General features: G+C 34.4%; 1 protein-coding gene across 1 annotated transcript in view; it reads left to right on the top strand.

Annotated features, from left to right (window-relative positions):
- CDH10 (cadherin 10) overlaps positions 1 to 15,190 on the top strand; it is a 118,223-nt gene that overhangs the window by 95,780 nt on the left and 7,253 nt on the right. Inside the window, exons 7-8 of the mRNA XM_007468408.1 lie at positions 3,330 to 3,466; positions 10,457 to 10,578. Of these exons, the coding sequence (XP_007468470.1) occupies positions 3,330 to 3,466; positions 10,457 to 10,578 (259 nt within the window). The remainder of the gene's footprint in view (positions 1 to 3,329; positions 3,467 to 10,456; positions 10,579 to 15,190) is intronic.

The raw sequence follows: 15,190 nt of genomic DNA, 5'->3' as shown, positions 1-15,190 counted from the left end.
TTTACAGTGTGGGCCAGTCTAGTAGGAGTTCAAGTCGTACAATTTCCAAGTACACACTTCTCTGACTCCTAACTATTTAGCAGTGGAATGTCGGAACCTCTACTTTTATGCACCATGTGACTCTAGCTCAAAGTTTAAAATTCTGTAGGTTCTGCCATATCAAGTGACTTCATATTATATATATATTTATATGCATATATATTAAAATTATTATTTGATTTATCTAATTTTACCTAAATATTTTCTTATAATCACATCCATGTCACATACATGACAGGTTACATATTGGCAGCCAAAACCTGCATATGGCAGTCAAGTACAGCTCCCATCTGTCAGCATGATTTTCCCATAAATGCCTCTCCCACCCATTTATCTTCATTGAAATTGCTGCCTTCCTTGGATTTTTTCCTTTAAAGCTTTTTTTTTTTCTTGTCATTCATTCGGTAGACATTTATTGAACATACACTCTTATTCTTCCCCATTAAAATGGCCTTAAAATAAAATATAATATTTTTAAAAAGTTCAGTTTAAATTGTGGCATTATTAAGAGGCAATATATTTTTCCACACAGTGAAATAGATTCTAAATATTCTCATAGACTAATGGTTATTACATGTTAAAATATGTCTGTGGATTCTTTCTTAAGTTAAATTTTTCAACAGGATGCAAATTTCAGGACCAGGAGAAAAGAATCCATTTATGTGTACTAAGCAACAGAATTAATGACTTCATTGCTTATTAATGACTGAGTCTAGCTAAGATCGTTGTTGTATATTTGAATTTATACTAACTTGATGTAGAAAAAGCGAATGAAATTTTTTGGATGTTAATCTTGATAGACCATGCAGATTAAAAAGTTGTATATATATAATCAAAGAGGTAAAGTAGTTTTACTAAAACAATGTATTTAGGGATGGATAATCGGATAATACTGGTCATGTTATAAACTGTCCATGTCATGTATTGTGGATGTTAATGCAATAATCAAAGGTATTTACCTAAAATATGTCTTTTGGAACTGATTTTTTTAATGAAAATGTTAGGTAATAAACATAATTTACCGATAAAGAATTGAAAAATAAACAGTTGCCCCTTGAACAACTCAGGGATTAGGGGTGCAAATCTCCCCTCGCCCCCTCCCCACAGTCAAAAATCTGAGTGTAACTTTATAGTTGGCCCTCTGCATCCGCAGTTCCGTGTCCAAGGATTCAACCTCACATTTATTTATTCAATAAACACAGACTCTAATTTATATTTTCTGAAAATATCTGCATATAAGTACACCCAGGAAATTCAAACCCATGTTGTTCAAGCGTCAACTATAATTATATCAGGTTTGAAAAAGAACCAGGATCTCTCTGTATCTTCAAGATAATTTCACATAATCCTTTAAATTTTGTCACTAGCTTTTAAACTGAACTACAAGAAAAAAGACAAAACACACATAAAATGGATTTGGAAAAGACAATGATGCTCTATACTGATTTACATAATGCAACTTCCTGTCATATTTCTGTAGAAATAAGGATACTTATCATTTGCCAAAATGCCAAAGAAGTCATTCAACAAATATTTGTGGGTCACCATGTCTACTAATTTGTTTCTCAGGGAATTCTCAGTCTGTTAGGAAAGAAGATTCAGTATGAGAAATAAGATTAATTGAGTATCTACTAGATTCCAAGTATGATGCTTGCTGTTTTCATGTTTAATTTCCTGTTTGAGATGTGAGACGAAATGAATTCCTAATACAATGTGGTAAATGGCAGAGATGATGGCACAAGGTGCTATAGGATGGAAGGGGACAAATAGCTTTACTTCAGGTAATCATGGAACAGTCCAAGGAGGAGGTAAAATTTACGTTGAATCTTTCAGTAGTAAAATAATTTTGTCAACTTGGGATATAATTTGTGAATTATTCCAGATATAGAGATACAATGTTTTGCTTTATTTGTGAATGGCTAAAGCATGTAGTTTGAATAAAAAACTAAATATATATTGTGTTAATAGAGAGGGCTGGGGTTTATTAAGCAAATTTGCAAATTACTGGTCTATTCTACTTAGAACTGATTTAAAATAAAAATCCAAAATAAGCAATCCTCAAAAATAAAATCATATTAACTGTATCAAAATGTTAAGTTATTCTTCTAATGCAATTTATTAAAAACCCCGCAAAAATATCATAAATTTCAATTGATCTTTGGAAATATTATACATGTTTGGAACACTAAAAGAAAAAAGTTTTATGGCACTTTCAAAATTATTTTGTGTTATTACTTACAAAATACTATTTAAAAATAATATTTCATATCTTGTTCCTTCAAATAAATGACAGTTGTGGCTTAGGAAAATATATGCCATAACTAGATATTACTCCTAGTTTTGTCATGTTTATTTTGATTTGTTTTTTAAATTTTAAATAGGGAACATTAAAGATAACTTGGGGGATTATGCTTGCTAACTCAAGAATTATGAAACATTTGTAAACAACTAGGCTTGTGAAGTGACAGGAACCACCAATGAGGGGTACAGCTCTTTTAAACCTTGGCTGACAACCCCCAAAATAATGGAACTTATCCCAACTACATCATCCTGATTGATAAACCTGTAGTTGGGTTTTGGAATGACACCCGACACAATGCCTTTAATCAATTTGCAGAATAGTTGGTTTTGTAATATATATACTAAGATTTAATTTGATACAAACATATAAAAACTCCTATCCCAAACTTTTCTATTTTTAAAACATTTCTAGTTAAAATGTATACATTTTATAATGATACATGTGGGTAAGAAACCAAAGCTACCTGTGTATCATACTTTGAAGCTGCTGACCAGCATAAATTGATGATCTACTACTCTGAGGGAACTAATGTTGTCTCCAATATTCTTACTAAAAGACTTTATTAGTGGGAATGATATTTTGCATTTGATCCTTGTAATAATTCTTCAACAGAGTTCTCAACCTCTAGGTAATGTCAGTTGGTAATGTAAAATTGTAATTCCAAGTTTTATGGAAAAATACGTCAAGGTCAGTTGAATATGCAATAGACAATGATTTAATTAAACAACCATTCAGAAGACCAGCATTTGAATGCAGAACAAAGGTCAATTCAGGTCTTGGGAAGAGGTTTTGGGAGGATGGGAGAGGGTCAGTTTGTGTGTGTGTGTGTTTGTGATAAATCCATGACACAGTCTGCATCCTGGATCAGTACTATGTACTTTCCTGAAATTATTATATATCACTATATATGTGTCTTTGCATTTCACCATTTTCTCCTGCAAACCATCAGTAATGCTTCCATGTATTTTTCTCTGCCCTCGATGTTCAGATTTTCCTTGGATCGCCACACTGACCTCGACAGGATCTTTAACATACATTCTGGAAATGGATCCCTTTATACATCAAAGCCACTTGACCGTGAACTATCTCAGTGGCACAATCTTACTGTTATCGCTGCTGAAATCAGTAAGATGAGTTTTATGTATATCATATTTAGCATAATTTTAGGTTTTATTTTGTATTAAGAATAATTTCTTCTCATTGCACACATGAGTTGTAATTTCAATCTAAGGTTTTTAAAGGTTTCTCTACACCTATAATTTTTTTCAGTAGTTTCTATATATACTGAGAAATAGCTGTAGGCATCCACAAATCTACCTTTAATATTAACTAATAAAAAGGATCTAGAATTGGAAACTAAAGATATTCTCTTTGGGAGAAAGGGAAATGTATTAAAATTGTTGCTTGGACGCCATGAATTAAAATCTATGCTAAAATGCTGGGAGTCTATTATTTAACAATAAACACAGAGAAAGATTTTACTACTTCCTTTTTACAGGTGAAGAAACAAAGGTATTAGTAATAAGAGCTAACATTAAACACTCGGTGAAGGTATTATTCTAAGAATTTTAAATTAATTCTTTCCTCCTAATATTTTTCTTGACCTTATTTAACAGAGAAGGAAAAAAGACTCCAGGGATTTTAGTAACTTATCCAAAGTCACAGAAGTAGTAAAACTGGGATTTGAAACTAGTCATTCTGTTTCTAGAATGACTTAATTCTATACCAAATTTACAAAATTTCATCCAACTAGTAACAAACAAAGCCAGCATTCAAAATCATATCTGTCTCTAGTTGCAAAAGTTCTTGTCCATACACAGGACTGCCTACACAATTTTTAGAGCCTATTATAAAATGAAAGTATCAGGCCTCATGTTAAAATATGATTAAGAAATTTAAGATGGCAACACTATAAAACTCTTAGAGGAAAACGTAGGCAGAACACTCTATGACATAAATCACAGCAAGATCCTTTTGGACCCACCTCCCAGAGGAATGGAAATAAAAACAAAAATAAACAAATGGGACCTAATGAAACTAAAAGATTTTGCACAGCAAAGGGGAACATAAACAAGACAAAAAGGCAACACTCAGAATGGGAGAAAATTATTTGCAAATGAAGCAACTGACAAAGGATTAATCTCTAAAATTTATAAGCAGCTCATGCAGCTCAATATCAAAAAAACAACCAACCCAATCCAAAAATGGGCAGAAGACCTAAATAGACATTTCTCCAAAGAAGATATATAGATTGCCAACAAACACATGAAAGGATGCTCAACATCACTAATCATTAGAGAAATGCAAATCAAAACTACAATGAGGTATCACCTCACAGCGGTCAGAATGGCCATTATCAAAAAACCTACAAAAAATAATTGCTGGAGAGGGTGTGGAGAAAAGGGAACCCTCTTTCACTGTTGGTGGGAATGTAAATTGATACAGCCACTATGGAGAACAGTATGGAGGCTCCTAAAAAACTGAAAATAGAACTACCATACGACCCAGCAATCCCACTACTGGGCACACAATAACTCAAAAAGAGACATGTACCACAATGTTCGCTACAGCTCTATTTACAATAGCCAAGATATAGAAGCAACCTAAGTGTCCATAGACAGATGAATGGATAAAGAAGATGTGGCACATATATACAATGGAATATTACTCAGCCATAAAAAGAAACAAAATTGCACTATTTGTAGTGAGGTGAATGGACCTACAGTCTGTCATATAGAGAGAAGTAAGTCAGAAAGAGAAAAACAAATACCGTCTGCTAACACATATATATGGAATCTAAAAAAAAAAACAAAAAGGTTCTGAAGAACCTAGGGGCAGGACAGGAATAAAGACGCAGACATAGAAAATGGACTTGAGGACACGGGGAGGAGGAAGGGTAAGCTGGGACGACCTGAGAGAGTGGCATGGACTTATATACACTACCAAATGTAAAATAGATAGCTAGTGGGAAGCAGCCACATAGCACAGGGAGATCAGCTCAGTGTTTTGTGACCACCTAGAGGGGTGGGATAGGGAGGTTGGGAAGGAGATGCAAGAGGGAGGAGATATGGGGATATATGTATATGTATAGCTGATTCAGTTTGTTATAAAGCAGAAACTATCACACCATTGTAAAGCAATTATACTCCAATAAAGATGTTTAAAAAAAAAAAAAAAGATGGCAACAGCAGAGCATCAAATAAGGGTGGGGGCTTCCCTGGTGGCGCAGTGCTTGAGAGTCCGCCTGCCGATGCAGGAGACGCGGGTTCGTGCCCTGTTTCGGGAAGATCCCACATGCCGCGGAGCGGCTGGGTCCGTGAGCCATGGCCACTGAGCCTGCGCGTCCGGAGCCTGTGCTCCGCAAATGGGAGAGGCCACAACAGTGAGAGGCCCGCATAACGCAAGAAAAAAAAAATAAATAAAAAATAAGGGTGGGTGGGGCCCTTCTGAATGTGAGGCCCTGCTCAGTTATACATGCCCATGAGCCAGCCCTGCCCACACACACAAACATGTTCATGGTTTCTGATTCCTGTATTAAGATAGGTGCATGGAATAGAGCAACTCTGTTTTAAAAAGAAGCATAAATTAGGGACTGTATCATGGTAAAAAAACAAAAAACAAAAAAAACCGAAACCTATACGTTTCAGATCTGAAAAACTAAGCTGAATCCACAAACGTATATCAAGGTCAAGTTATTCGAAGTAATCATTCCAAGATTTGGAAAGCAGGGCATTGGGGCTGAATTACAAAGAGTCTCAGAAGGATGGAACTGGGCTAGACTGACCATCAGCAATGAACTTAATGCCTCAAGAGAAAGTACTAGATTTAACTTTTTCTTAAATCTGCCTCTGAAATATAGATTAACCCCACCATCCAAACAATCCAGTTTTTCCATAATGAGATATAAATAACTGTATCTCTCAGGGTGAACTGAAGAATTTTTTAGTTTTTCTCAAGGAGAGTTTTATTTCTCTATCTGTATCCGTATCAGTGTTTAGATGTGCCCGACAGGATCCAGTCTGATTACTCCAGAATCATGATTGTTTGTGCTCTCTGCTCGATTCAAGCTCCTTATTCAAACCTAATGAGCTAGGAATTGCATTTTCCATTTCAGATACTTTGAGAAATTTAACTTCTAAAGCTAGTTGAAGAAATGACAATTCTGTAAAAAGCTAAGTCAATTATGTTCTTCTTTTTAAGTATTAAACCTACTTTCTGCCCGAAAATAAAATCAATTTATGGAGTAACTGCTGGAAATGTCTACCTGCCAAGCCACAGTCAGGGGCCCAACATACTGTTCCGATGATCAAACGGAATGAGGGTGAGAGGGAAACAGCATGTAAGGAATTGTTTTCATGAGATTTTAAACACTGGGTTTGTGGTAAGCGTGCCATACACCAAGCCCAGAGTAGTGCAGAATGGCCTGGAAATGTACTTCTTACCAATGTTTCCAGGCTCTGCCTCTTTAACAGTTTAATTCTACATTCTTATCAGTGTATCCCATCGTATGGCAAATATTACTCCAGGTAATCATTTAATGCACTATACCATGGAATAACTTCTGTTTTTCTTCTTTAAAAAGTATTTTTAAATCCCATGTGGAGAATATAAAATCTAAAATTAAGGTCACAATCAGGGATTGTAAAACACTTTGTTGTACAAACCAATGAGTTCCTATAACCACATCTGAAAATTAAATTATAAGCATTGCAATATATTCTGACAACAGTAGAGCAAAGTTTATGACTGAAGGACTTCATTTTCTATACCTGCTTCCTCATTAGTAGAAATCCTTGCCCTAAGTAGGTAGAAAAGATACCTCTTTCTAAAGCCTGGGATTTCTAGATAACGATTTATACTTTCTTCTTCCTGGAGGTATGGAAAAGCCTGTGAATACGTGGCGTGGTTTTACCTTAGGACATATATTTTAAGATCCCATGTTGCTCACACATTCTCACTACAGTAGAGTTTGCTGGATGACCAAGAGTCTCAGGTGGTAAATATATGCCAACTCCTATTCAGTATGATGCTTCCTTGGAAGGTTTTATATTTTTATTTATACCTAAGCAGCCGCATCTGCCAGTAAAAAGATTAGTGTAAGCACTGTTTTTTGAATAGGTTACTCCAGGCCTGATGCTTTACAAAACGTGTTTATCCCCGTGGATTTGGCTTTTGATTTGAAGAGCCTTGAGTTATGGGTAAAGAGGCTGGAGAATCTCCATATTGTGTTAGGGAAGGGACTGACAATGCAGTTTTTTAGATGTGAAACTTTTCTGTCTTTCTTGGCTTCTGTGGCACAGTTAGAAACTGAGTTGCTACCAACAAAAGAGTTATTTTTATGTCAAGACTTTGTATTGAAGGAAAACATTTAGCTTATGTCCACTAACTATAAAAGTAGGTTAAAGAGCACATTCTAGAAAATACAGAAGAATCATACCTTCCCACTCTTCCCCATAGCATCAAGTAACTTGGGGTAGTTGAGGATTCATTTGGAGGTGAACACTATGCCTCTGGGTTTTAGCAAGTTGTTTAGGAGTGAGGGAGGTAGGAAAATAGCAGAATAACATTTTTCTCTTTTTTTTCTCCTCTCATCACATTTTCCCAAATGTACTCCTCTTGAGACCCACATGAATTGCAGGAAAGCTAGTTAACACATTTTTATTGTGTACATGCTTTACATGGAGAAAGATAGCTTAAGCTTTTTTTTTTTTTTTGCGGTATGCGGGCCTCTCACTGTTGTGGCCTCTCCCGTTGCAGAGCACAGGCTCCGGACGCACAGGCTCAGTGGCCATGGCTCACGGGCCTAGCTGCTCTGTGGCATGTGGGATCTTCCCAGACCGGGGCACGAACCCTTGTCCCCTGCATCAGCAGGCGGACTCTCAACCACTGCACCACCAGGGAAGCCCAGCTTAAGCTTTTAAGTAATGTAAGGAAATAAGATATGACAGTGGTACTTCCCTGTTGGTGCAGTGGTTAAGAATCTCCCTGCCAATGCAGGGGACACAGGTTTGAGCCCTGGTCCAGGAAGATCCCACATTCCTCGGAGCAACTAAGCCCATGCACCACAACTACTGAGCCTGCGCTCTAGAGCCTGTGAACCACAGCTACTGAGCCCACGTGCCACAACTACTGAAGCCTGCACACCTAGAGCCCATGCTACGCAACGAAGACAAACCACCGCAATGAGAAACCCACACACCACAACGAAGAGTAGCCCCTGCTCACTGCAACTAGAGAAAACCTGCGTGCACCAACAAAGACGCAACACAGACAAAAATAAATAATAGATAAATAAATTTCAAAAAAGGAAGATATGACAATGATAATAAAGATGATCTTAATAACAATAGTCAACATGTATTGGTTTTGTGGGTATACCAACAAACTGATACTTTGATAAGAAGTTTTCATGCATTAGCTCACCTAATTATTCAAATAACTATAAGATCAGAAGTTCTATTTTGACTCATTTTGAGTAAACTGAGGCATTAGAGACAGAGTGTAAACTGGCCAAAGTCACACAATGAATAAGTGGTAGACCTGGGAATCAGGTCAACTCTGTTTGACTCCAGGATCTAAACTCTAACCACCTGACATACTAAGAAGTGAATAATATGCAGCAATAGATTAGCACATATGAAATCAGAACCTGAGAACTGAATACATGTGGGTTAAGAAGACTGAAGGAAGACTAAACAAGAGTGTTAAAGAGGAGATGCACTTTAAAGTTTCCCTTGAAAAGAGTAAAGTAAGGTAAATACACTTCAAATGGAAGTGTCTGCCTTGCTTCATACTACTCAGCCTTGTAAATGCCCCTGCCAAGTAATCAGTTCTTACATGTTATTTTTTTAAATGCTGATTTAATTATTTTAGTAACATTACAATTACATGGAGAGAAGGGAGGAGAAATAAATTCTCTTGAGTAGTGATATACTCCCTGTTTGTACCTGACAATAATTTTTAACCCTTGTATCTGAAAATTATTTAGATAAAATCAGAAAATCAGATAAATTTCACAAGGGTAAATCATATTATTCATAACCAAAGTTGGTAGAGGGCATTTAGTAAGATGGCTAGTGTCCCTCAGCTTATCTAATTTTTTTTTTTTTGGTTTATTTTTAGCGAATTATCTCCTTTCTCCTTTTATATTGATCTTGAGCTTGACTTTACCGAAGTTCACAAAGAAGTTGAACTATATCCAGAGACTGAGATTTTGACATCACAAAGGCTGATGAATATAAACCTGAATTTAAGATCTCCAAACACCTCAGATATCAGTGCAAGTGCCTAGAAAAATTCCTGATGGAGATAATGCAATTATGACTAATATGTGGTTGTTACCCAAGGCTAAGATATATTTTAAAATTACATTTACAAATCAAAACATATTTTTAAATGCATATTTTTATGTGAAAAATTTGATGCCCTTGATTTTAGCCAAAAAACAAAATCCTGATTATTACACTACATGTTACTATTGTACTAATTTTGTTATACAAAATTGAGCCTGGATTGTTGAAATGGTACCAGTAACAATTGTATTAATGAAACATTTAAAATCTTGTATTTTATTGTAAATTTCCATCCAATTTGTAAAATTAGTAGCTATATATTAAAATTTCCAAAAGGAGGGATGAGAGTAGCTGTTGGAATACATTTTAGTGACAAAAGTAGTCAGAAGGGTAGGTTGTAATATAACAACTACCACGTAGATGACCTCGGGCAAGTTACTAATTTATTTAAAACCACTCTTCATCCAAATAAAATGGTATAAATTAAGAAATATAATGACATATAATAAAGATTTAATAAATATTTGTTCTTATTTTGTGTATTTGGAGAATAAGGACACAAATATAATATGAACTCGATTGTGCTTTTAAAAAGATTTTTCAAAATATTAATAGTACTCTTGAGCCCATTAATAACTGAATTCATGACTACTTAATTAGGCTCTGCAGTAATTTTCTTTATCGCATTTGCTCATTACGTTAGTAGAATGAAGGTGATGCTTATTTGTATGTGAGCACTTAATATCCACAAGAGGCTTATATAAATTAAATCTGGTGTACAAATGTGTCTTCCTAAACAGATTTTTTCCTTTCCTTTTTCTAGACAATCCCAAAGAGATGACTCGGGTGGCTGTTTTTGTGAGAATTTTGGATGTTAATGACAATGCCCCACAATTTGCTGTGTTCTATGACACTTTTGTATGTGAAAATGCCAGACCAGGACAGGTAAGCACCCATAGAATTTTAAAGTGTAGGAAGATTTTAACAGGGACGTTAAGTATTTTCTTCTCCCAATCTTGAGAGGAATGAGTAAACAGAGATAAAATCACTCATATAAAGTCCCAGTAGTATGATTAAAAGCAAACAAAAAACAAAACCAAAGGCTGACGTTTTTAGGGTTAAAAATGTTTTAAATAATAGGGTAACACATTTCATATGTCCTTCGTAAAGTTCTAATGTAGATAGGAGATTTTACTGTAGCCACAAAAGTTAAAGTGTAAGAAGAAATAACTTCTTAAACTTTCAAAAACAAAAATAAACGAACAAAAGGAAAAATAAATCCTGCTGTGCCATTAGATAAATATTGGTAACAGCTCACAAGATGGGAAATGAAAGTTGGGGAAAACAGAGACAAATACTTGGGATCATCAAAGCATTCCATCAATATTCCAATGTATGCAAATACGGTTTTGAAGCAGGGCCGCAGAGTTCACTCTTAAGACTTATACTTGCATTTCATCATCGTAGCAACACATAAAGTGCTTAATGACTTCTTTTTCGCCCTTTAAAACATTCTTCCTATACCAGATTTGTTTATAACTCTTTAAGTCTTTTCCTCAGTGGACTCATTTTGTTGTTTGAAGAACCCCAGCCTGTATGGCTGAAAGAGATGCTCTTAATTGGTTTGAATGCCATCTTCACAGAAGGAAGCTGCATGTTATAAATAATAATTGGGAATCAAATGTGTTTTATTAAAGAAAGAGAAGCCATCGCGAAACTGTATTGCGTTTTGACATCATTTGATGCTCTTTATAAACATCGATATCATTGGTACATTTTTATGCAAATTAGATTGTGAAATAACTCAAATTCTTCCTTCAGAAGATTCTAACAGGAATTCAATAGCCTGTCTATTGTTCGAAATGGTAAAATTGCTGCAATTGGGTTCATTTTTTTATTTGAAAGTGTTATGGAAATGTTTAATTTGGAATATTTAAAGGACTAAGCAGCTTCCAACCTACTTCTTAATGAAACAGTGTGCCCTAAAAATACAATTCCAAATAGTCCTCTGTTTGGCAGGCTCAGCATGATATGAGTTGAAGGCTTTTCTCTAGGAGATGAATTACCCACTTTGCAACTGCTGCATATATTGCTCGCTCTATGATTATTCTATCTGATTTTCAAGAGATACCTTTTCAGAGCATTTGAGTCATTATAAATACTCATTCCCAAATGTATTCAAAATACACAAAATAAGGGATTGTGTTTGTTTATTTTTCTTATGCCTTTTTTCTTTTAACCTATATCTGGCTCAGTAATTTCATATTTTTTGAACTTTTAAAAACAAGTTGGTATATTGAGGGAAAATAATCAAATCAAAGTTGATTTTAATTTAAAAAGTAGTCTATTTTGACAAATTTGACAAGAAGAACATGATTAATAATTTTTGTCTAATTGGCGGCATGTGCAAAAGTCTCCCATAGTAGTTATTTTTAATAAGACTCGTGTTAGATGTCATTTTGGTCTCATGTGCTGAAAAATTGTTGCTTGAACTGAACGGTAATATACTCACTGATGGAATTCTAGGTTATGACATCCTAGCAGGCAAAATCAAAATAGTTATTTGATAAAGTCCTTCTTCACTGATGCTTTCTTGAAATTAATTTGTTAGGTCTGTCTTCCCTCCTTCCGGGGAAGTAGGAGCTTTTTGGAACTTCTGAGTGTGCTTTAGTTATTTATAGACTAGTTTAGTCCACCCAGTACTCCTCTGAATTAAGTGCTCTTTAAGAGCAGCACTTCGAACAACATAGAACTTAATTCTGATTCATTTGGTGTGTGGACTCAATGAGACAGAAATAAAGCTAATTGCCACCCTCTCCACCTTTCTTGCCTATTCTCTGGCCTAAGGGTAGAAGATTTTCCCCCGGGGAAAGGGATGCAATTTACAAGTGATGTAGTATGAATAGTCCTGTCTTATGCTTGAACTAGGCAACTAGACTCCCATCTTTTCCATCTCAGACAGAGTACGGGGACCTTGGGAAAGGGCAGAAGAGAGGACTGGCTATTTCTCTGTTCTTCTATTTTTCTCTCACACAGGCTTTACTCCTTTAGTCAATAAAATATATTTTAATAATTTTTAATTTCTATGAGAGGGCAATAGCATTTCAGTCTCACAAGAGATTTCCCAGGGAGTCTCTCCAGGGAGACAGGCTGCTTATATTTACCCATTGATAGTATCTAAGCTCCAGGCCCTTATCAACCCCCAAAATCCTATTACATATTTTCCATAGAACAGTGCTTAGTTACTTCCCTAACAACTAAAAAGGGTGCTTTTTTACCAGAGCAAAGGGAATTTTCACATCAGTGGAAACTACCAGTCTTTTCACCGAAAAAACTAAAATGTTAAAACTCAGTGACCAGTTTTCTAACTAAACATCTTAAAATCCATTTGTCATCCCACACTTCATTATATTATGATCCCTGAAACACTCTTCAAGTTCATTTAAGATTATTTTAGAATACCTCAGTGAACATGCAAACCAATTATATAATTGCTAAGGAGATAAAATATAAATGACTTGTCTGTGTCTAGTTTTCAAATGCTCAAAATGGATACTGGACATCACCTTTTTTTTTTTTCCTAACTGTGGCAACTTCTTTTATTGGCAGTGGGTCAAAATGAATTTGTCTCTAGTCGAAATAAAATAGTGAGGTCTTATAGGGAGAGACAGGAGAAACAGTTTTACCTCCTTCTTGTTGCCATCTTCTGATTTCTATTGCAACTCTTTATGGTACAAATACCGAAATAAAATGTGACTTTTTAATGTATGACTGGAAATGCAAAGGAAGACTGTATTAAAAGGTAAATGCTGAATATGGGGAAGTTGGATGCTAGAAGCCAAGTTATATCTCAAAGGAAAAAAAAATCTATCTTGTAAAGGAAGTAAGTGTATCCATCTGCAGAGAGAACTCTGGTCATAAAAGAATGTTGTGATACGATATTGATTTGCAGCATGTCATTCTATTTTGTCTGCATTGTTAAATGAGTTTTACTTATTCCCTTTATAACATTTAATGAAGATACATTAGCAAATCGCTGAAGTATTGCTACCATATACAGTTCTACTGTCTTTTATTAAAATAATACATCTCAATTGAGAATTTTTATGTAAACCTTTATAATTTCTTATAGTTATATGTAAAGATGTGGCCATTTCATTCTCTGAACTGTGTTATTTTGTCCATAAAAATGAACTGGAATTGTAATTTGTAATCACAGTTGCAAATGTAAATTTATTATGAGACATTGTAGTTTTTATTTTAAAAGTCCATTAGCTCTACTTTTACATTTCTATAATTTTTATGCATCTGTATGTGAGAGTTAATATATTAATATTGATATATATAAACATAAGAATTTCTATTAGTCTACTATCTTTCTTGATATGTTATTTCATTTATGCCATTTTTTTCCTCTTCAACTTATTTCTATAAATCACTATTTGAAAATAAAATCTTTTAGACTGCTCCACAAAGGAGTCAGTCAAGAAATATATTTGTAACTGAATAGATACATCTTAAAGGGTATTAGTTAAAATTATTTTAACATTTTTCTCTTGAATTCCTTTATATATATACCACCTTTTGGTTTTTGATTGACTGGATAAGCCATTAGCCATAAACTCTTGCTTATATTTAATCTTAAATAACCACTTAAATTTCATAATGTTAGAATTTTAAATATATGTTTTAAATTATTTAAAGTTTTAAATGATTGTTTTGCTAGTTATTTCTAGACGATAAACATTTATCTTTGTCTGGTCCAATTATATTTCTTGTATCATTTTGAAATAAATTATTAGGGAATACCGCAACTTTACCACATTTTAATTTTGCCGGATGCGCAAGCTCGGCGCCCTTGGCTCCCGGCCCCAGCCGCTCCGCGGCATGTGGAATCTTCCCGGACCGGGGCAAGAACCCACGTACCCTGCATCGGCAGGTGGACTCTCAAACACTGCGCCACCAGGGAAGCCCCACATTTAAATTTTTATAGAACACTTTAAAAGAAAAATCATTTAATATGGAATACTTAAAATATTTCCCTAATTTTTTCTAATTATTTTACATAGTTTTAAACTTAAAAATCCTTTCTAAATTAATAAAACATCAGTAACAAATATTTACATCAAATATCCAGACAATATTAAATTGAGTTAATGCAGTAAAAAGTATATTCCTTTCAGTTAAACATAAATTTGACCATTTATCTAGGCATTGAAACACATATTTAACAACTTCTGAAACCTTCTTGCAAAATTAAAATATGCAAAACTACATAAAATGGTATTGTATAAATAAGTTAAGGACAAAATGGATATATATGCAAAAAATACATAGCTATCTGTTACATATATATTTGTATAATATTAATTAATTGTATAATATGTTCAAAGCAGTCATCTGTTTATAGTATAAGGTGTTAAATTTTCTTAGTTACTAGATAGCTTCTTATATTCCCTTACCCTAAAATAAATCAGAGTTGACCTTTTTAAAATAACCTATCCCTATAATATTATATGTATATGTTGAATTTAAAAATATATCATTCTGTTGACAG

This window comes from Lipotes vexillifer, unplaced genomic scaffold, assembly GCF_000442215.2.
Source record: "Lipotes vexillifer unplaced genomic scaffold, Lipotes_vexillifer_v1.1 scaffold761, whole genome shotgun sequence".
NCBI lineage: Eukaryota > Metazoa > Chordata > Mammalia > Artiodactyla > Lipotidae > Lipotes > Lipotes vexillifer.
Note: the sequence above shows the minus strand (reverse complement) of the source record. Positions and strands in the feature narration are given on the sequence as shown.